General features: G+C 38.2%; 1 protein-coding gene across 4 annotated transcripts in view; it reads left to right on the forward strand.

The window, feature by feature from the left end:
• Positions 1-22,590, forward strand: part of prkar1b (protein kinase, cAMP-dependent, regulatory, type I, beta) — a 134,743-nt gene that overhangs the window by 87,994 nt on the left and 24,159 nt on the right. For 2 of the 4 annotated variants that reach the window (XM_068003477.1, XM_068003476.1), the window contains exons 6-10: positions 3,966-4,012; positions 7,292-7,366; positions 8,196-8,354; positions 14,382-14,442; positions 21,107-21,228. In XM_068003477.1, the coding sequence (XP_067859578.1) occupies positions 3,966-4,012; positions 7,292-7,366; positions 8,196-8,354; positions 14,382-14,442; positions 21,107-21,228 (464 nt within the window). The remainder of the gene's footprint in view (positions 1-3,965; positions 4,013-7,291; positions 7,367-8,195; positions 8,355-14,381; positions 14,443-21,106; positions 21,229-22,590) is intronic. The other 2 variants (XM_068003478.1, XM_068003479.1) reach the window with 2 other exon arrangements.

Genomic DNA, 22,590 nt, shown 5'->3' on the forward strand with positions numbered 1-22,590 from the left:
CATCACAAAGTTGAGTACGGCAGAGCTCCAAACATTTAATGATTGAAAAGAGGTGATCGGGTGACATTAAAATGTTAATAGTTTGGTTTTAACTTTGAAAGCTTATATTTCCCTATGGAGCTTCACTCCAACTGGTTTTATATACTGCAACTTGTGCTCATTCTCAACAGTACAAGACCACCTCTTCCAAGTAACTTTGCTAGTAGTGCAACAGTCCGTTGTTGCCTCTTTTACACTGCACATTTGGTGTAAGAGGGCGCTGCACTGATAACCAGAAATGTATATGTATACAACACAACTGGTGGTAATACAAGAATCAGGTAATTTGCAGTAGCTGTTGCTTTAAGAAGTGTTTTATTGTGCTACATTTGTTCCTGATAGAATATATTTCTGATTGGTTGATTCAGATCCTGAGAGGCACGTGTTGGTTAGATTGTGGAAACTTACTTTTGTTTGGAACTAGCAATTTGATAACCACAAAATAAAAAGCATGGCTCCATTTATGCTATGGACACTCAATGGGCGTACATCAAAAAAGTTGCCTTAGACTTGATTTGTAAGATCACCACAGGGACCAATTACTGAATGCTATTGTTTGGACTTGTCTTCCAAAGAAGATACTCTTTTTAGTATACTGTTGCTTAAGGCAGATTTTAACATCAATTTCTAAACAGCCTTACTTGTAGTGTTGTAGCATATGTCTGAGGGGTAAGTGAAAATTCAGTATTTAAGGGATGGCAGCCTTGTACATCTAGCTTCAGGCAAATTGTGATCTGACAGACACTGATACCACATGTAGCCAGTGTTATCCCACCTCTGGATTTATTACTTGTTTTTACTCCCTTTTCTCGTCTGAAGATTTAGACTTACGCTGGGGTATGATTCACCAGGTGCCTTCAGGTACCTCCGCGAAGTGGTCACCATTTATGTGAGAGAAGATTGGGAATGCTGGCAAATGATTTGATTGTGGGTAGGATCACAGTTGAGCCTGATCATGTCCTCAACCAACATTCATTGTCTAGACCATGACAAAGCTTGGTAGAACAGCAGCTTGTTCTTCATTTCTGAGCCCTGACTCTCAAAATGGTTCAGTGCTCCGGGGGAATCCACAACAAGGAACTCTTTCCACAGTTCTTCCTATGGCTTTGGCTACTCTTAACCCCTCAGCAATGACACACTGAACACTTCCCACTCAACGGAGATTTGTGGTGAAATGGGAAAGAGTAACTACAGATGCACGGAATTGAGAGACAATCAGGGAGGATCATCTCTTCCACTTTATGATTACATGTGTGAGCCATGGCTCAGTGGTAGCACTCCCGCCTCTGAATCAGAAGGTTTTGATGCTTTTGATAGAGTAGATAGGGAGAAACTGTTCACACTGCAGGAGGATCAGTAACCAGAGGACACAGATGTAAGATAATTGGTAAAGAACCAGAGGGGAGATGAGAAATTTTTTTACGCAGCAAGTTTTTTCTCCCACTGTTGCTTACATACAAAATTGAAGCAAAAAAGTTTGAGCTAAGCTAATGGTTTCTGAGAATCGCAATTGCAGGTATTTTATTTAGTGTTTGTTCCCAAAGAAGTTGTCTGTGACAAATAAGCAGCATAAAATATAGCTTTTAAAAATGTAATTTTACTCAAAGGAACTTTCTGAGGCATGGTTGGCTGTTGCCTTATATGAAGTTTTATTTTCTCCAAGACTGATTGCAGCCACTTTTTTGAGATAAGGAAGACGTTCCTTGGTATGAAGGTGTTAACTGATCTCATTGAGCATTTCTGTCACTGCATTGGTCCAAATTGCCAGCTTTGGAAGTAAAGAGCGGAGTGGAAGTGCAGATAGTTTTTTAAAAATTACACTGAGATTCCCATATTTAGGGTAATATAAGAATGACAATAATCAATAACCATGTAACAAATTCTAGACTGGAGGCAATCTGTTACTTGCACCGAAGAGCACAAATACCAGCTCCCCACGCTTGTTTGTGGAAACCACAATTTTGTGCACTTTATTTTTGTTAATGATTCCATTGTGTAATAATTTTTATTACCAGTAGAATGAAATAAATCTTCTTGGCAGGTTCAAAGCACAATATAGGTTAGAAACTGCTGTTGATGATAATAGTGGTTGAAAACATATCACATATATATGACATTCCTTGTTCGTTATTTTAGCAGAGAGCGGTAACCTATTCATTTTAACGTGCCTGTAACATTGATTGCCTTTTTTCATATTTAAAATCTCTAATTATTTTTGGTTTGAAAGGCAAAATTTTAATAAGCTTCAAATACTAGAAAATAAATCTCCTACCATCAGTACTTGGGATCCCCCTTCAGTACCACTGCTGCAATCTGTACTTCCATGAAATTTAGGATTTTTCCCAGTAAAATAAAAGTGACTCATTATTGGTGTATCTTCAGCTTAAGTTATAACTTGCCCATCTCCCACTGCACTTTCATTGCCACCTACCATCTTCACTTATCTTCTTTACCTAAAGAGTGGTAAGAATGTGGAATACGCGACCACAAAGAGTAGTTGAGGCAAATAGCATGGATGCATTTAAGGGGAAGCTAGATAAGCACAAGGAAGGAATAGAAGGATATGCTGATGGCATGAGATTAAGAGGGGTGGGAGAAGGTTCATGTGGAGCATAAATGCTGGCATAGACCAGTTGGGCCAAATGGCCTGTTTCTGTGCTGTAGATTCTATGTAACTATGTAATCTTACTGCTTATATTCAGGCCCTTTTTTAAGCCTCCAGCTTTTCTGGGGCTGTGTCTGTTTTTGTGACGCTGTTGGTCAGTGTTTGCTAGGTGAGTATGTATGAAACAATCTCAAAAATTATCAGTTACTGCTATGAAGTTGCTAATAATTTTTGACATTTCCATTCATCCAACAGCAATCACAATTCTTGGAATGTTACCTGTTCCAATGTTTTGAACTTGAAAGTTCCCTCCTCTGTCTAAACTCTAATCTTCCTCATTTGTATGTGCACACTAGATTGCACTGCCTTGTGAATCATAATGTAACAGACATGAGTAACCTACAAAGGCAACTGAACAAATACCACAACTTGCTGCCCCATTGAGAGATTCTGTGTAACTACCAGTTAAGGATTTATGTACAATTCATAAATACTTTTGCTGGTATCAGTGTATCACTTCACATTTTAACAGGTTGTAAAACTAGATCAACATTGATGAAAAAGTAACATTTATTTTTCTTCTTCAAAATTCTACCACTTTCAACATGTTTTGCCAACCTTTTAGTGAAAGAAATTTAAAATAATATGAAGGTGTATTTTCTTCCATTAACTAATTTAAGCAAAAAACTAGACACTGTATAAAGAAGCATTTTCTGCTTTATACTTATGCCTACTTTTCTGCTAACACAAAAACAGCCCAAAGTGTTGCATGTAAAGTGATGGAAATCTAGACTCGTTTAGAAACTTTGGGATTTAAGGTTAAATGGATGTCGTGAGCTTTTAGTCTGAAGGTAACTGAAAAGGAAAAGTGGCCTTGTGATTCAGCCACTAAACAAAGTACTGGCACTTGAAGACTGACTATTAAAGATGAGGCTAAGTGGAGGGTGGATTAAACTGGACATCTAAAGTCTTAACAAATCTGACAACTATAGAGCTCTGCCTTTGAAAGCTCGCAGAGACTGTGAACTTGAGTAGGGACTTGCTAAGCCTTTTCAGACTCTTTGGTTTTCATGTCAAGAAAATAATTTATCTCTGAAACTTGAGAAAAGAGGATTTTTGCTTCAGATAAAGAGGAGGTCTTAAGATATCCTTAATGCTTGTCAAGAAATTCTTTAGCTTGTTAATACATGTAGTCTTTTGACATAACAACTAAAACATCCTAAAGTGCAGTGTGTCATGAAAAGAATTGTTGATTTAAACTTTTGTTATTTAAACTTACTTTTAAAATAAATATGTTGTGTGTTGCTCTTTCTGTTCTCAGGTGACGAGGGTGACAACTTCTATGTAATCGACCAGGGCGAAGTTGACGTAAGTGTTCAAAATGCTTTTCCTGTGCTTTTAAATTCTCCTGGTTTTGTAGTGTATTATTTTAAGGTAAGGGAAAGAGATGCATATGGACTATATATATATACACTTTATAGCATTGGTGAATGCCTGAAGGCAATATGGACCTCCAACGAGCTGACCTTCACTACACAAGTTGCACCTGTTGGGTCAGGATAATCCATTCATGGGCTCATGATTCAGTGCAAGGAAACTATTTAACATCTAATCACTTGCTGTAGCTCACATCAGTGTCTGCTGAATCCACAACATGGTCCCGGAGGCCATTTGTTCCAGGTGCTTTATTTGCTTATTTAATTGTTTGAAATGAGGTCAGCTAGAATAAGGGAATGGTCTATTTGTACATATACTTTATTATAAAGCCATAGAATTGTAAATCGATCTAATTTATTACGCAGAGCTATTTTAATTAATCTTAATCAGTAGTTAGTATAACAAACATTCAAGTACGTTGTACATTTACTACAGAGGAACTTTAGTAAAGAATTTCTGGATAACATAGGAATTGCTAGACGAAAAAAGACCACGTCCATCTAGTTTGCCTTCTGCCATCCTGGTAAAAGCATGAGAAAATGATAATGGAATTGTTGACTATATCAATCAATCTCTATCAATTAGTCTACAACAGACCCAGACATGAGGTGAGGAAAACCCCAATGGTGGAGAGCTTTGGGAACCATAGGTCCAAAGTCACCTGCTCTTCCCAAGCATACTATGCTTACTATATGTCATGTCTCAAATTACTCATATACTGTATCCCAAAATATTATTTTCTTAAAGAAATCCATCTAATTTGCATTTGAATGAATCAATACTCTCTGCTTCCACTGTCTCCCTGTGGAGTCTGTTCCATACATTGACCACTTGTTCACTGAAATAATGTTTCCGCAGATTAGTTTTGAATTTACCCCCCCTATAAACGCAGGCTGTGTCCTCTGGTTCTACTGTTTTGGACAAGGTGAAACAGCTTGTCGTAGTCCACATTATCTAGTCTCCTTAGAATCCTAAAAACTGCAATCATACCCCCTCTCAACCTTCTCTTTCCAGTGAGAACATGCCCAATTTACATAATCATTCCTCATAATCCAATCCCTCCATTCCCCCCCCCCCCCCGGCATCATTCTAGTTGCTCTCTTCTGTATCCTTTCAACAGCTGCAATATTCTTGTACTGTAGTGACCAGAACTGTATACAGTATTATAAGTGTGATCATACGAATGATTTGTAAAGTAGCACGATTACCTCAACATTGCGGCTCAATATTGACCTTTTACTACATCCCAACATCTGATTTGCTTTACTCATTGCCACTGAACATTGTTGCAACAGTTTCAATTTATTGTCAATTAAGACACCTTGGTCTTTTTCATTTTCCGTGCACATCCACTCCCTCCACTGCACATGGCTGAAATGTGTATTATCTATAGGATGCAGCAACTCGCTACGGCTTCTTCATGTGATGATACTTTTTCAAGCAGTGTAACTAGTTCTTCCTTGATTTGGTTGTACTATAAACAAGTTTAATACTGTGGAATTTCGTTGGGGTTCTCCTGATATCCCGCTGTAATTTCAGCAGTGGACTGACGGAACCTCCAAAGAAATGGCTATGTTGGGATTTGTATTGAATGGATGTGGATTGAAATTTTTTTTGTCATATAAATGGCACCTTTTGTTTATAGTGTAAATGAATAATTTCTCTTATAAAGAATTGAAAACTGAAGTACAAATCTTTAGTCACCAGGCCCAGTCTTGATATTCATTGAACTTTGCATGTATGCATTGTACGTCTGGATCAGAAACTTTACACCTTAACGTCTTTGTTCATTGGAGAATGAAATGCAAGAACAGCATCGTTTGAAAAGAGCACCTTATATTCATACTGGTGCTGGTAACCAATACAGTCTATGTAAAAGTGTAACTTTCAGTAGTGTAATTGTTGACAATCCCTACTATTATTTTTTTGACTAGCAATTAAAAGTAATGTGATAGATTTCTGAAAGATGTTCAATCTCTGGATTGAGTTTGCAATTGCAACTGAGCTGAGGCATTTGTCTGGTTCAGGAGACCTAGCATTGGTAACAGATGAGCTGTTTCCTTTAGCTACAAACCCCCTTCATTATATAGAAAAAATATAAAATAGACAATATTGATAATGTGTTAATGAGAGGTGTACCTATTTTTTTTAATTGAGCAACCTAAGTAAAAGGCTAAAGCCAATACTGCAAGAGTCCACCAAGGTTGAAAAAAGCAGGAGAAAAAGTGAAGTAAATCAAGTAGTAGTGATTAGGCTACACTAAATTTCGGCATTAAAGCCTGTAGATTGTAGGAGGACCACTCAACCATTCACACGTTCTTTCCAGAAGTGCTCACTAAATAGCAAGCAGAATAGGAAATCTCGCTGACTTTTTTTTCTTCTCCTTGTGCAGGGCCTACGGCCAATTTTAGTGCCCAGCCTCTGACTGAGCTGGGATCAACGAACTCAGTACAGACCGTGGATTGAACCTGGGACCTTTCTAATCTGTATTTCTCAGTATGACATTGGGTAGTGCATTTACTTACTGAGCTACTAGGAAGTGATTCATGAATTTTATGATTCCAGTTTACCAGTGGCATATGAATCAAAATGTGTCCCTTCGTATTTGGGGACAAAGTTGTCAGTTATGTGCATGAAGTTGCAGACCACCTGCTATGAATTAAATAAATTATTGTAGAAGCAAGTACGATTCTTTTACGGTATATAACGTCTTGAGTCCATGCAGCTGATTGGACCGAGGACATCCAGGTAGCCAATAGTGACGTGAACTCTATTTTTGATTTGCTGTTGTTGCTCTAGAGAGGCGAAATTGATCAATTAAATAATTATCCTAGTGCACTGTTACCTGAGCATCTGATTTAAAAATGGAGGAATAGTTTGTGCCAGAGATGTCACTAATTTATTTCTGAAGATTCCTTGTGGCATAGAAAGTGAGTCCCACACATTTTGTATTTGAGTAATGCCTCTGATCTAAAGATCCCCTTTAAGAGCACACACAATTCTGGTACATTATGCTAGCACTGTGATCAAAATGCAAGACCAGCTATATTAAACTAATCCACCGCCATCACTCTTCAAGCAATATACCCATTCTCTTCCTTCTGCCAGCAGAGCCGAAATTAGTCACCTATATTGAATAATGTATCTGTATATTGAGACTACCGTTTCTTTACATGTAGGATAATAACCTGTAAAACATTTTTTCCCAAGGTGAATTACTTCAGGAAGGAAACTTTTGAAAATAACAAGTGGAGCAGCATGGTATATGAATACTTCACACTTAATGTGAGAAATCTCATTAAGTAATATTTCTACGTGCGCAGGTTCTGAAAATCTTGTGGAACAAAACATTTTGCAAAAAACAAAACTAGGTGTCAGGGGGAGGAGATATCTCGAGATTGTAATTTAAAAAGTTGCTTATGTTTGTCCTAGAATACTGACAAAAGTTTTGGAGTGTTAACTATTATTTTATTACAGCTGTAAGTCATGTGCATATGAAAACATGGGCTCGAACTTTCTAAGGCCCCGGTCCACAGGTCAGGCCTTGGAAGCAGAGGATGATTTATCAGAAATCGAAGGTACTTTGCTTGAGATTTTCTATCTACTGTGCATGGCCCTGACAGTGGCGAGGGACCATGGAAAGTTCTACCCATAATATTTATGATGTGGTATACAGTTACAAGGGCAATGTATTCCTCCTAGTTTCAATCTGTATTTTATATATTTACTACATTTTCTTTAGAAATGTAATCAAGTGGCATCAGCTCTCTAGACTTTGTTTGGTAATTCTGATTTAAAAAAAACATTGTGATAGTTCTGCTTGTTGACCCTACAAGTGTTAAATATACACAAAATAACTGGGAATCAACAAACCACAGGAAATTTAAAAGGCAAATAGCATCATTGTGTTGAAGTAACAAGACTTGAAATCCTACCTACAAAGTAGGATGTTTTGTCATTGTGTTTTACAAAGAAAACCATTGGTCTATTGTTCCTTCCTTTTTTCCCAGCAAAGATTATTGGAAGAGGGAATATTAATGTGTTTTTAGTTGACTGAAAGAGAAGAAAAGAACAGAGAGACCTCTAACTTGACTTATGTTATTTTTTTGTATAGGTCTATGTAAACGGAGAATGGGTTACAAACATTGGAGAAGGAGGCAGTTTTGGAGAGCTTGCTCTGATCTATGGCACACCAAGAGCAGCAACTGTCAAGGCCAAGACAGACCTCAAGCTGTGGGGAATTGACAGGGACAGCTACAGGCGCATTCTAATGGTCTGTCTTAAATTACATTATTGTTCTCCATTTTGCTACAGTTTCAGAGGTCAATTGATAATTCTATTAAAAAAATTATTCCTTTTAGTCTGAAACTAAAAGTTGAAAAGTTCTTGGACGGAAACCATCTGAACACTTTACTCAATGAATCCTGAAACATGTTAAACTTTGATCAATATACAGCATTTGGGATTTATTTATTATGTGTCCATTTATTAAGTGTCCATTATAATAAGTAATCTTATCATAGCGATTATCATTATTCAAATAATGACATTATTTTCACACTTCAAAATGGTACGGTATAAAATGTACCTGATTATTTAATACAGATATAAAATTTAGTGTCTGATTTGGACTTTGGAAATCATAAATAGCAAAAAACACACAAAGAAATTTGATGAGCTGGTACCTGAATAATTGGAAATTAATTTGCCTGGTTTTCTGTAAAAATGACTTCCCGTGAAACATTTATTGTGAAATTAACTATTGTTAAAAATAGAATTGACCACCTACGAAACAAGACATAAACTCTGAAATAAATATGACAGCTGAGCTTGTGGTGAATTGTTTATTGTTGCATCCTTGGGCTAGACTCTTGTCTGTCATTAGTGTAGTCACAGATTTTTCACTTTTGTATTGCAGTTTCCTTCCAGCAGACATAAGGTTGAATTTGAGATATAGGAAGGTAACAAAACAAAATCTATTGCCACTTGATGAAATGAAGGAATACTGAAGGCCATTGCCACTGTTTCATAGCACTGATGAGCAGTATCACTTGTTAATGTTCAGATAATAGCTCACCACTTCTAGCAATGTACAATAGCTATTGATTGCTAGTAAGTAAAATTTTCATTATTTTCAGTCCCCCTAGGTAATTTGGCGACAGTTTGCTGGTGCATTAGTGTGCCATGTAATTTATTGGTCGCACACAGGTTTGTGCTTGGGAGATTCTAAACAGTGAATTCCAAATCTTGACTCATCTTCAAAGGAATACATCTGACTAAGATAGGAACATAGGAACAGGAGTAGGCCATTCAGCCTCTTGTGCCTGCTCCGCCATTTGATAAGATCATGGCTGATCTGTGATCTAACTCCATATACCTGCCTTTGGCCCATACCCCTTAATACCTTTGGTTGCCAAAAAGCTATCTATTTCAGATTTTAATTTAACAATTGAGCTAGTATCAATTGCTGTTGGCGGAAGAGAGTTCCAAACTTCTACCACCCTTTGTGTGTAGAAATGTTTTCTAATCTCACTCCTGAAAGGTCTGGCTCTAATTTTTAGACGTGCCCCCTACTCCTAGAATCCCCAACCAGCGGAAATAGTTTCTCCCTATCCACCCTATCTGTTCCCCTTAATATCTTATAAACTTCGATCAGATCACCCCTTAACCTTCGAAACTCTAGAAAATACAACCCCAATTGCGTAATCTCTCCTCGTAACTTAACCCTTGAAGTCCGGGTATCATTCTAGTAAACCTACGCTGCACTCCCTCCAAGGCCAATATGTCCTTCCGAAGGTACGGTGCCCAGAACAGCTCACAGTACTCCAGGTGCGGTCTAACCAGGGTTTTGTATAGCTGCAGCATAACTTCTGCCTCCTTGTACTCTAGTCCTCTAGATATAAAGGCCAGCTTTCCATTAGCCTTATTGATTATTTTCTGCACCTGTTCATGACACTTCAATGACCTGTTGTACCTGAACCCCTAAGTCCCTTTGGACATCCACTGTTTTTAACTTTTTACCATTTACAAAGTACCCTGTTCTATCCTTTTTTGATCCAAAGTGGATGACCTCACATTTGTCTACATTGAATTCCATTTGCCACAGTTTTGCCCATTCACCTAATCTATCAATATCCCTTTGTAATTTTATGTTTTCATCTACACTGCTTACAATACCACCAATCTTTGTGTCATCGGCAAACTTAGATATGAGACTTTCTATGCCTTCATCTAAGTCGTTAATAAATATTGTGAATAATTGAGGCCCCAAGACAGATCCCTGCGGGACTCCACTCGTCACATCCTGCCAATGTGAGTACCTACTCATTATCCCTACTCTCTGTCGCCTTTCGCTCAGCCAACTTCCTAACCAAGTCCGTACTTTTCCCTCGATTTCATGGGCTTCTATCTTAGCTCGCAGTCTCTTTTATGGGACCTTATCAAATACCTTCTGGAAGTCCATATAAATAACATCCATTGACATTCCTCTGTCCACTACTTTAGTCACCTCTTCAAAAAATTCAATCTGGTTTGTCAGGCACGACCTACCTTTCACAAATCCATCCTGGCTCTCTCTGATTAACTGAAAATTCAACTGGCAGACAAAAACATTGAACTGCTTCATTTTACTTTCTAATATAAAATTGCAGAAAGGTTTGGGAGATGTTTTGGCATATGTAACTTTCCATCCTGTTCAGTTGGATGAATCCTAAGTGAAGAGAGAAAATAACTCTCTGTTATAGTAATAGCATCAGATTTCAAATGTGATTACTTTGCAGCCCAAAGCTTTTTCAGGACAAAACACAAGCAGAGCAGGCTGGAAAAAAAAATGTATTTTCTCATTCTGTGAGCTCTAGTCCCAGAGTTGAATACTTGATTGACATATCTTGAGTGAGTGCTTCCTGGATTTTTTTTGCAGTTATTTATGTTTTCTGATATGTTATTAAGGTGAATAAATTGCTTTTTGCATTATTAGAAATTCAATTTTTTTACACTCAAACTGCTTTACATTCACTTTTGCCATTCATTTGATCCACTCAATTAAAAGTGAAAGCGCCATAATGAATTGAAACCTGATTGAGTACATAGCAGGACATTTTTTTGTTTACTTTTTCTGTTATTTCACTGGAAGGAAAATGAATAGAATAAAAAAGTACTAATTACCCTTTTAGTAGTATTGTATTCTCAAAAATGTAAATGCTAGCATTACAGGGATAATTTTCTATCTTTTGCGCTCGCGACCTCCAATCTCATCAGCCAGGAATGCATATTGGAAATTTGGACACACACTGTGGATAGTTTCCAGCCGTTAATTTAAGTGCGCCACTATTTACGATTTGTGCTCCTGGCGGGAGAGGTTCCTCATCAGGAATGCAAAATTAGAAGCTTATCTGTTACACCTTAAATCCAAAGTCATTTTTATTTTTAAATTTTCTAAATCAGGAACTTTTTTTTAAAAAAAAAATCAATCTTGCTTTAATTTTCCTGATAGTATGGCGACCACTGCTGAAGTCAGGTTAAAGTTATGTATAGTCTTGCTTACAACTGTACAATTGCAACTCTGAAGAGCTAAATTATACATACATTGCTCATGTATAACTCCATACTAATTATTTTAAAATCAACTATACTGGTTAATATAGTGGATCACATTAAACATTGATGCATGACAACAGGAATTAATGGCTACAACAACTTGCATTTATATAGCACCTTTAACATAAAAACCATCCCAATGCACTGCACAGATAGACATATGGAAAACAGACACCAAGCCAGGAAGGGAGAGAGCAGGGGGCAGGGTGAAACTGAAATCTTTGTCAAAGAGATGGATTTTGAAGAAGTTTTTAAAGTAGGTGAGAGAGGCGGAGAGGTTTAGGGAAAGAATTCTAGATATTGGGCCCAAGTGGCCTAAGGCTATGCCATCAGTGGTTGAGTGAAGGAAGGGAGGGAGGAATGCACGTAAGGCCGGAATCAAAGGGGATTGAGTTGGGGGGTGGGGGAGAGAGAGTGGATTTAGGGCTAGAGGAATTTGCAGAGATAGGGTTAGGTGAAGCCATGCAATGAATTAAAGACGACAAAGCTTTTAAATTTAGGGCATTGGGGGATGGGGAACCATTGTAGGTCAGCGTGGATGAGAATGATGAGCAAGCAGGACTTGGTGTGGGACAGGATATGCCCAGCAGAGTTTTGGACAAGTTGGTGTTATTGGAGGGTGGAGGATGGGAAACCAGCAAGGAGACCGTTGGAGTAATCGAGCCTGGAGGTAAAGAAGTAATGTTTTGGAGATGGTCTTTGTGATGGAGATGATATGGAGTCTGAACTGAGATTCAGGGTTGCATAGGACACCAAGATTGTGAGCAGTTTGGTTCAGCCTGAGACAGTGGCTGGGTCAGAGGATAGAATCAGTGGCAAGGAAGTGGGAGTTTGTGATGGAGATCGCGATGATGTGTCAGCCTTCCCAACATTGAACCGGAGGAAGTTATGAGTCACTCAAGACTGCTCAAGCAGTCTTGCAGCACGAAGGCAGTTGAGGCATTGAAAGAGGTGGTGGTGAGGTAGAGCTTGATGTTATATACAGGTTTGATCTGTGACTTAGCCAAGTTCCCAATGTCAGTTGTTAGCTGCCCTTGGAGAGAAAAAATTGGAATAAGAATTGTTCCTACGCCATTTTCACCTGCTTCCTGGTGCATGACTCAGCACCATTGGTGGAGGTTTGGGAGAGGGGTTGCTTACTTACTCTTGTGGCTTAGATGGCATGTAGCCTGAAGAGACTAGAAAGGAGAAGAATGGTAAGGGAAGAAAATAGATACTATACCATAAACATTTAGAATATTCCAATCTATGTATTTAAATTTTGTACATGATTTTGCACATGCTACAGAAATACAATAGCCATTGTAATATTATTTGCTTTAATTTCCTTGAAACTCTAAATATGTAACTAAAAAACATAATTAAAATATTGAAACTAGACTTGATGTTTGCTTTTTCACAAAAACAAACAAATAAACCAGGACAATTTTGCAGTTCTCACTCCCAGGATTTTGAGTTTTTCTTCCTGAATAAATGATCTATAACAGATCACATTTAATTTTTTTAAATCAATATTATTTGCTGCCACTTGATCAGTTTCTTTTTTCTGACTAACCCATAATATAATTTTGGATCAAAATTGTCTCCCGTCATGTTTTTGTAGTGTCTCTCCCCTTCCCCCTCCCTCAGGCAGAAAACAGTGCTGAAACCTTAATAATAACCATGTATACACACAAGAGCATGTAGAATAACTTTAGGGTATTCAGGTTCAAAGGATGAGTATAACCTGTCAGGTCTCATAAAATTTAAACTGACAGTGTTTTGACCCTTTGGGATACTGCTTTACTTCATTTAGCCTTAAAAATAGCACTCATGACATGCCATGTTTTATGCAGTTAGTAAGTAAAGGTGGCTTAGAATAAGTGAAGCTTGTACAATCATCTAAATCTGTTGATGTGGGAAAATTTGGTGACCTGTATGAATGAACATAGTTGTTCAGATGTACAATTAAAGGTTAGCAGGGTTGCTGGATTGAGACTAGTCATTCAAATTCTGTTTTTAGCACATGGGATTCCAGGTGTTCTAGGGATTGCATTCAGTGATTCCTTCTGTTTTTCTTTGAAAACAGAAAACTAGCGCTCTTGCTCATAATTTGTATAGGGTTTGCTATTCCCTATAATCAGAACTATTTACACTGACTGAATAAGTCAAATTCAGTTTGATTATGTAGGATTCTGAGGGATTTTGCTGTTTTTTGGGAGGAGCATCTGTTCTGCGATTCGGTCCATTCTTCCACGAGAACCACAAACCAGTGGCTTTGAAGAAGACCTACCTGAGATTAACTGATTCTTGATTAATAATCTGAAGTGTGTACATTGCATATCTTTTGCACACAAGTGAGTACTGAGGTTTTTTTTGTTTACACAAGAATGAGCTTCAAATAAAATGAAAGAGGAAAGATTCACAACTATTGAGTGTGTTTATTTTCTGTTCAAGATGTTTGAATGAAATGCATGTATAAAAAGGAAGCATCTCACAGTGGATAATACTATGCTGGGCGTACATTTATCCAGAGAAATCTGTCATTTTTTGTCATATTTGAAAACACATTGGCATGTATCCCTTTTTGCCAAAGTTCTTGCCCAAGGCTTATATGCTAGATAGCAGATAGATAGGCTTCAACTGTTCAAAAGAAAATAAAGAGTAGCAGCTGCTGAAACAAATCAAATCCACTAACTTTTGAATTTTCTTTCTTTTTGAACAGGGTAGCACATTGAGGAAGCGGAAGATGTATGAGGAATTCCTGAGCAAGGTCTCCATTTTGGGTCAGTTGTCAACTGTGGTTAATGTTGGTCATTGCCACACATGTAGTTTGTCTGGAGATCAGTCTTTGTTCATACCTAAGCATTTTACTCAAGGGCCAGAAAACACTATCCTGTGGCTGACCTCAAGTAGCCCCTGCAGCACAACACACAAAGAATGTGAAATGGCTGACATTTGGGAACTTTTTCACACACTGAGTACCATCAGTGGAATTCTATGTCTGAGCTCTAATCCTGCAAGGTGTCTAAGCTGACTCAAGCTGTTTAATACAAATAGATATACTTGTAATGATTTCATATGTGGGCAGCTGGAAAGTAGGATAGTGTGGTAATTAGTCCATGACATCAACTGAAATGTTTAGTCACAGTCTGATTGGGAGGTGAGAATTTGTTCCCCAGGAGGATGGTGCTTTACCCTCTTGTGTGCCTTTACTTACGCTAAACAAACTAACACCAAAGAGTTGAATGGGTTGGGGTTCTTTCTTTTAATGCTTTTATATTCCTGTCAGGCATTCTTAAAGATCCATTTAACTCCTTGTCTTAAGGTTTTGTTTTTCTTTGATTATTTAGATAACCATGAAATTTGGTCATGTTCTTGATGTCCTTCAGTAGTAAAACAACAAAGACGTAATCCCCAATGATCAATCACCATTAGCGGAACGCAAATTCCAGTTAGAGGGGAGAAAAGACACTATGTCCCATAAAACATTGATTCTTTAGCACTGATATCACATTACTGCTAGTTTCTAAGTTGCAGAGAACATAAGAAATAATCATGCCTGAAAAACATACATCTTCAAATTCACATTAAGTGACCATTTCCCATTATTTATTGACTTCAACCTATTTTCATTTGTTACTAGATTCAGCTACTTTTTTTTAACTTTCTGACCAAGGTTCTACAATTTTGAAAAGTGAATAACATTGTTCAGCAGGTTTTTTTTTAGGGGGGTGTTTGCTAAGATAACTTTATTTTTTTAAAAACTAAATACATATCTGGGCTAGTGATCATAGGATGTAACAGTAGTGTTATAAATATGAAAATGTTTAAAAAGGAAAAAACTTTGCTTCATTTTGGAAATTGCTATACGATTAACTTTTAAGAATTAATTTTCTATAAGTTAATTTCTTTTTATATCCAGCTTATGAAATGAACATTCCTCCTTTTCTGTAACAAACATTAGTGATAAATAATAAGCCATCGGTGTATGAGAAGGCATTTATCGTGGGTTTTAATATCCGAGGTACGTTATTGATATCAAGGATGTTGTGTGCTAAAATTAACTCGTGTGAATACACTTTCAATTAATATCATTAAATTATGTGTATTAGTATTTTGCTTTATTTTTAATATCTATCTCATTATCTAGATACTAAATTTGGTATGTGGGGTGTGTAAACTATTGAAAACTGCTATGTAAAGCACTTCTTATGGAAAATCAAAGAATAAAAACGTGCATATTTAATAACCCCTGGCTGTGATGCCGCTAGGTAATGCCGTGAAAGGAGTTTCGATGTTGGAGGTGTCACACCTTGCCTGTCAAGCCGCATTCTGTTCTAGAACCTGCTTGATCTGTGCCCAAGCTTATCTCCATCTGGTGGATTTCCATCTGCTGTTATTTAGGTGCTGTATTTTTAATTTTTAAATTTATAGTTAAAGTCCCTCCTTAAAATATCCTTTTAAATTTTAATTATTATCCTGCTTCAGCAGCCCTTGTGCTGTCTGCTTCCTCCCTCCCTGATTGAGCTTCTTGTCCTTTCTGGATAACCTGCCACCAGCATCCTTTCTGCTGGGCCTCACTGTGGCTCCCCCATGCTCCACCTTCACTATTGCCGCTCTCACTGGCAAGCCTGCTGAGCTCCATCTTCAGCCATTCTGCTGGACTCGGGCTCTGGCATTCTGGACATGGATAGCAGTGTTTAAAATTGAATCGAGATGGTTAAAGTTGTCCTTGGTTTCCAGAACATGGCATTTTGAGATGGTTTGTTCATTTAAAAAAAAAATTTGGATCCGTCTCCACTGCCCATTTAATGTGTGACATTTTTGGCTGTTCCCAACAACATGGTGATTTCGTTCAAATTAATGGCTCATATTTAAGTTATGAATTTTGGCCATAGCACCTTTATTTAATTATTGGATTTTGGTTAAACCTCATTTTAGACTTTCTCAACCCTGCCAATTGGCTGCTGTCCTAACACATGCATCTCTGCTTTCCCTCGCTCCTTAAATGCCTGCTGACTTTCAACGGCCGGCCTGTGCTGCTCTTGTCCACCTCCAGCTGCTATTTGCCATTCATGCTGCTACCACTGGCATTCGCCAATCTACCTACGCCCTCCTGAAGTCTGCTGCTGCCATGGCTCATTCTGGGCTATCAATAATGTCCCCATTTTCTCAGGCCTTGATGAGCACTCCCAATGTGTCTTCTAACTAATTATATGCTATGTCCCATCTCCTGAACTTTTTGTCTCATTGTCAAAGGGGATGCCTCCATCATTGGGAGATATAACTAACTCCAAGACAAGATTGACTGGTGAACCAAGCCTGAGAAGTCAACAGATCACTCACAGTTGTCATACAATCCCCTGGTGGTCATCAGCCACAGGATGTGAACTCCTTCCTCTCAGTACTGAGGATTAGTCAGATGTGATAACACTTGATACTGAGGAAAAAGACAGCTCAGTGCCCTTGGAAAACATGTAGATGTCAACCTCATTCACCTTATTAAAACAGATGTACTGACCACACCAGGAGTAAAGCTCCAATTTGGCAGCCCAAGGGCTCCATGGCACCAACTGGTGTTGGAACTCCTGTAAACCATGAACTAAGAAAGTTGATTCTTTGACATTGCCCCATCTACCATGTCTTCTATTTTGCTGCCTGGCCTTTTGGTAGTATTCATATTGCACCACCAGTATTCGTCAGTAGTTGCCATTAAATATTGATCATTGAAGTTTTGTTAAACATTTTCAAGACAATGGCTGTCCCTCAGAAATGATGCAGTTGTGCATACTTTGGATTTTGTGCCCCTTGTTATTGATAGACATGAGAGCTGATTTTCTAGTGTCAACTGGGACTTGCATGCTTTTGACACAGATTGTGTTAGATGGCTTTGTAGCTGTGAATACAAGGTGCTCCCTTTTGGCCAGTCATTGATTGAAACCTCCTTAAGGTTAAGCACCTGTACTGAAATGATTAACTTAGCAGGGCTCCTGTGCAAGAGTTTTTATGTAAGAAAGACTTTAATTTGTATAGTTCCTTATCCTGTCTCTCAGAAATGTCGCAAAGTGCTTCACATATAGTGAATTACTTTTTGAAGTGAGTGGCTATAGTTAAGTAGACAATGCAGCAGTCATTTTGCACCAGGCAAGGTACCACAAAAAAACAATGAAATGAATGACCAGTTAATCTTTTTTTGATGGTGTTCATTGAGGCAGAAATGTCGACCAGGACACTGGGAGAACTTCCTGCTCTTTAAATATCGCCATGGGATCTTTAATATCCACCTAAACCAGCAGAACAGGCAGGTGACAGCTCTGTTTAATGTCTGTAGGACAGCACTTGCTTTCAGTACTATACTTAAGTGTCAGTCTAGTTTATCTGCCTAAGTCCTGGTTTAGGGCTTGAACCTATAACCTAACTTGGAAGTAAAAGTGTCACCAACTGAACCAAGTTGACACTCAAATAGGTGCTGTACAGCATGTACTTAATGTTTTCAAGGAGCTAGGTTTTCATATGAATGACCATAAGCACTGTTTCTTGGTCTGAAAAGAAGGTACTGAAAGCAAAGCTCTGCATCAGGAAGCTGTAGTGCAACTTGTTCCTCCAAGTTATGTGTCTGATGGCCACAGCGATCACGATAGTGTCCATGATAGTATCTCTCTTCCTATCTTTAAAGGCCTTTTCAATACCCACCTCTTCGACTGCTTTTTGCGACTTTCCCTTCTTTCTCCCACTTCCTCCTCAAGTCCCTCTGATGCTTCTGTAAAGTATCTTGGATGTTTTGTTATGTGAAAGACACTATAAAAGTCGTTGTTGTCATCATCATCATCCCTCCTCCAAAGTTTTCCAGCAGCAAATTTGCTTGGTCATTGTTCTTGGAATAAAATCATATTTTAATGGTCTACCCTTCTGGAAAAGTGGGTTCCTTTATATTTTCCCTTCACAGTCAGAATCGCAGAAAAGCTAAGAGAGCAAAAAAAATTCTTTTTACCCCGTGCTTCCTGGAATTGTAGCAAAAGCGTATGAAACTAATCTCACTTCTGCATTGACTGGACTTTTTAATCTATGCTGGAGGAATAAATCCTACATCTCTCTTCTAACACTCTTCATCTGATAGCCTGACTCTTGTGCAAGGAAGGTCCTTTTCACTTCCACTGTCACTAGTGGAGACCACAGAAGACATTCACCAATAGATCTTATGATTCTAAATAGCAAAGATTATTTTGCTTTGGTCCTTGTATCATTTAGCTGACTGGATGTGAATGTAAAATCCTACCAATCCGCAAGTACCGTAAACCTCTACTTATCCTTGAAGTTGAACTCCATTAAATGAAGTCCACCTAGTAGCCATTGTAGTCTTCCATCATTCAATGGCAAATTGGCATGTTAGCTGGATTCTTGCCACCTAGAGCAATTCTCAGATTTTAACCAAACATATGTTTGTTTGGCAGGTCTGTGTTGAATCCAACTGTCCAGCCTTGCCAGATAAGTTGATCTGCTTCTTTCAAAGATACTACAGAGTCAAAGTTCCAGTGGTAAATGGATTATGGCAAAATTAAGAATGAAGTTAATTATCTACCTTGTGCAATCGAATCATTCACAAATATCCTGTTCCCACTCAATTGACTCAGATGTGTCCCTGTTGAAAGGATTGTTTTATATATCGTTACTGTAGCTAAAATTATCATTACTGTTCTGCCTCTGCATTGCTGTCCTCCATGTTTGTTAGTTTCTCCTGAAGGGAACTGCCAATGCCCAGGTGGGCCTTTTCTTATACCCAGCATAGTAACAAAGAGTCACAGGAGTGCTTTTCCTACGTGAAACTAAATTTCTTCAGTAACTTTATGGTTCAGTTGACTAAAGTGCCTTATCTCCCCTCTCAGAAACATACCAAAGTGTTTCACACACAATGAATTATATTCAAGTGCAGTGTCTGTTTCTATATAGGCAAATATGGCAGCCAATTTGTACATACCAAAATCCTACAACAGCAATTGAACAAATGTCCAGTTAATCTGTTTCTTGCGGTGTTTAGTGAGGGAGCAATGTTGGCTCGGATACTGGCAGAATTCCCTGTTATTCAGATATAGTCATGGGATCTTTAGTTATCTATCATTTTCAATCCCGGCCATAAACTCACTTACTACTGACTCTACCCCATCTCCCACCATCTGCTCAGCCTGAACCAGCTCATGTGAAACCTTGATACCCTGTTTGGACCTAGAGCTAAGCTTCAAACCTCACATCCTATCCATCACCAATATCATTTAATTTCACCTCCATAATAATGCCTTAATATTTTCCTTGCTTTTGTCATCTCATAACTCATTTTCCATAATGTCCTCCATGCCAGTCTCTCATCCTACATACTCCATAAATGCCAACTTGTTCAAAACTAAGCTGCCTGTATCCTTGCCTGTACCACCCTGTTTGCACATCACTCCCATCCTTGCTGACATATGTTGGATCCATATCCTTAAAGCATTAAATTTGAAATTCTTATTATCGTCTGAAAATTCCTCCTTGACCTCGCTCCACCTTAGCTCTGCAACCTTTTCCATCCTTTCCACCCATCTCACATCCGTCAGTCCTCCAACTCTGACCTTGCATCTCCCACCCCCTCCTTCCTTCCCTCCCTTTGTCCTACCACTGGTAGCAGAGATTCCAGCTGCCTTGCCCCTGCTATCTGGAACTCCCTGCCTAAATCCCTCAGCCTTTCCATTTCTCGGTCCACCTTTAAAACCCTTATCAAAACCCATCTGTTCGCCCAAGCATTCTGTCACTTCTGACTCTCATACTTCCTCTTTCACCCCCATAGGAATAGGTGGACGGGACCTTAGTTTAAATCTGCATGTAAAGGACGGTACCTCAGTACTGCAGTGGAGTGTCACCCTTGTTTCATGTGCTCAAGTCTGGTATGGGATTTGACCCAATGACCTTCTGACTCAGGAGTGATACATCTAACCACTAAGCTACACTGATTAATTACTGCAGTTTAAAATATTTTTTAAAACATTTAGTTGATAAGATTCTGTATCAATGATTTTAAATTGCAGTGATTAATAGTTAATGAATTTCACTTTCAATAAATGCAATGTTTACTCATTGTGCATCAGAAGAAAGAACAACTGCATTTATATAGTGCCTTATCGTGCATCGCTAATGTTTCAAATTGCTTCACAAACAACAAATTACTTTGAAGTGGAATGATTGTTGTTATGTAGGCAAACCTTCAAGAAAGTATAATTCAAGAAAATTTAATAATTACACTAATTCTTTAAAGTCAGTTTTATTTAACAAGATGATGTAGCTAACCCTGTTTCCCCCCTCCTCCCAAAAAAAGTCAAATGAAAAAACCTGCAATGAATGGACATAAGAAACATTATCCACAAGATGTATTAACCATTAACCCATATTGGATGATGAGTTTTTTTTTGCATTTTGTAGAATCACTGGACAAATGGGAGCGTTTGACGGTGGCTGATGCACTGGAACCTGTCCAGTTTGAAGATGGGGAGAAAATTGTGGTCCAGGGTGAACCAGGCGATGACTTCTTCATTATCACAGAGGTAATATTTTAGGATGAGCTGCACGAAACATGTATTACACCTATTGTTTCAATGGCAACCTAAGTTGAGAAGAAACTTTTTGTTCCATTAATAGTGTCAGTTAATTCTGAAGCTCTCAAAGCAAACTGTTTCAGCAAGAAAATTTCTTAGCCTGTTTTCCTAAAACCTTGTGTATATTTGCTGCTTCTAACTAAAATGAAGCACTTCAATTTGAATTTGATGCTCTTAATTAAAATGAAGTGGCCCTTATTGCATTAAAGAAGTTACTTACAAGGTCATCTATTTGATTTCATTGTTTTGTAGATGCATACATTGCTATGCCACATGCATACTTCCTAGTCTTTCATTACTATGGTAATGTAGAGGCTGGTTTCAAATTAGTTCTGAGAACTTAGGGCTTTTTTTGTTAGATTGGGAAGGTTTAAAGGGTGATCTGATTGGAGGTATTGAAGATTATGAAGGGTAATGATAAGGTAAATAGTGATTGTTTTTAACTGGTCGCCAAGATGGTGATGAGAGGGCACGAATTTAAGATAATCACTAAAGAAATTAAAGGCGGTCACAAAAAATTGTTTGCACGGAGGGTGGTAGGAAAGTGGAATTCTCAGCCGCAAGCTGTTGTTGAAGCTGAGTCCATATTTTTTTTTACAAAAGGATTAGGTAATTGCTTGAAAAGGAGGAACAATTATAGGTTATGGGGAGCAAGCGGGAGAATGGAATTAGACTAAGTGTTCATGTGGAGAAAAACAACAGTGCAGCCTTGATGAGATGGACTGGCCTGTTTCTTTGTTGTTGTAATCTGATTCTGTGATCAATATTTAGCAACCCCAGCTGGAGGTATATTGGTTGAGAGCAGGATTAAACTCGGCTTTGATAACCCCTATGGTCTAACAATCTGGCTCTTGCTATTGAGGCTTCATGTAGACAAAAAAAAACTGGTACCGATTTGATGGGCCAAATACTGTAACATTCTTATGCTGTAACATTCAATAATTCTTTGCAACTTTCAACTTGATGGTGCCTGTAATAATATTAAGTGGAATAAAATATGGAATTCACTTGCCCCAACCATACGTAGTAGAATATTTTGTTGTGTGCCCAGCATGACATCTAATGGACATTTCTGATAAGTATTATAGGTACAAGAAACTTAAAAAGTATTTTGGAAATGATGACAAGAGAAGGAACAATAATAGTGCTCCAAGTTTACTGTGGAACATGGCTATGACCACTGTCTCCGGTATTTTTCCTGTAAGCGTATATCAAACAGGATCTGCTTTGCAAGACTTCCAAATGTGCTGTAGTAGAAAATTTCTCCAGCTGTTCTGACCGATGCAACCAGCTTCAGCTGGCTTCGACCAC

Source organism: Heptranchias perlo, chromosome 22, assembly GCF_035084215.1.
Source record: "Heptranchias perlo isolate sHepPer1 chromosome 22, sHepPer1.hap1, whole genome shotgun sequence".
In the NCBI taxonomy this organism is placed as follows: domain Eukaryota; kingdom Metazoa; phylum Chordata; class Chondrichthyes; order Hexanchiformes; family Hexanchidae; genus Heptranchias; species Heptranchias perlo.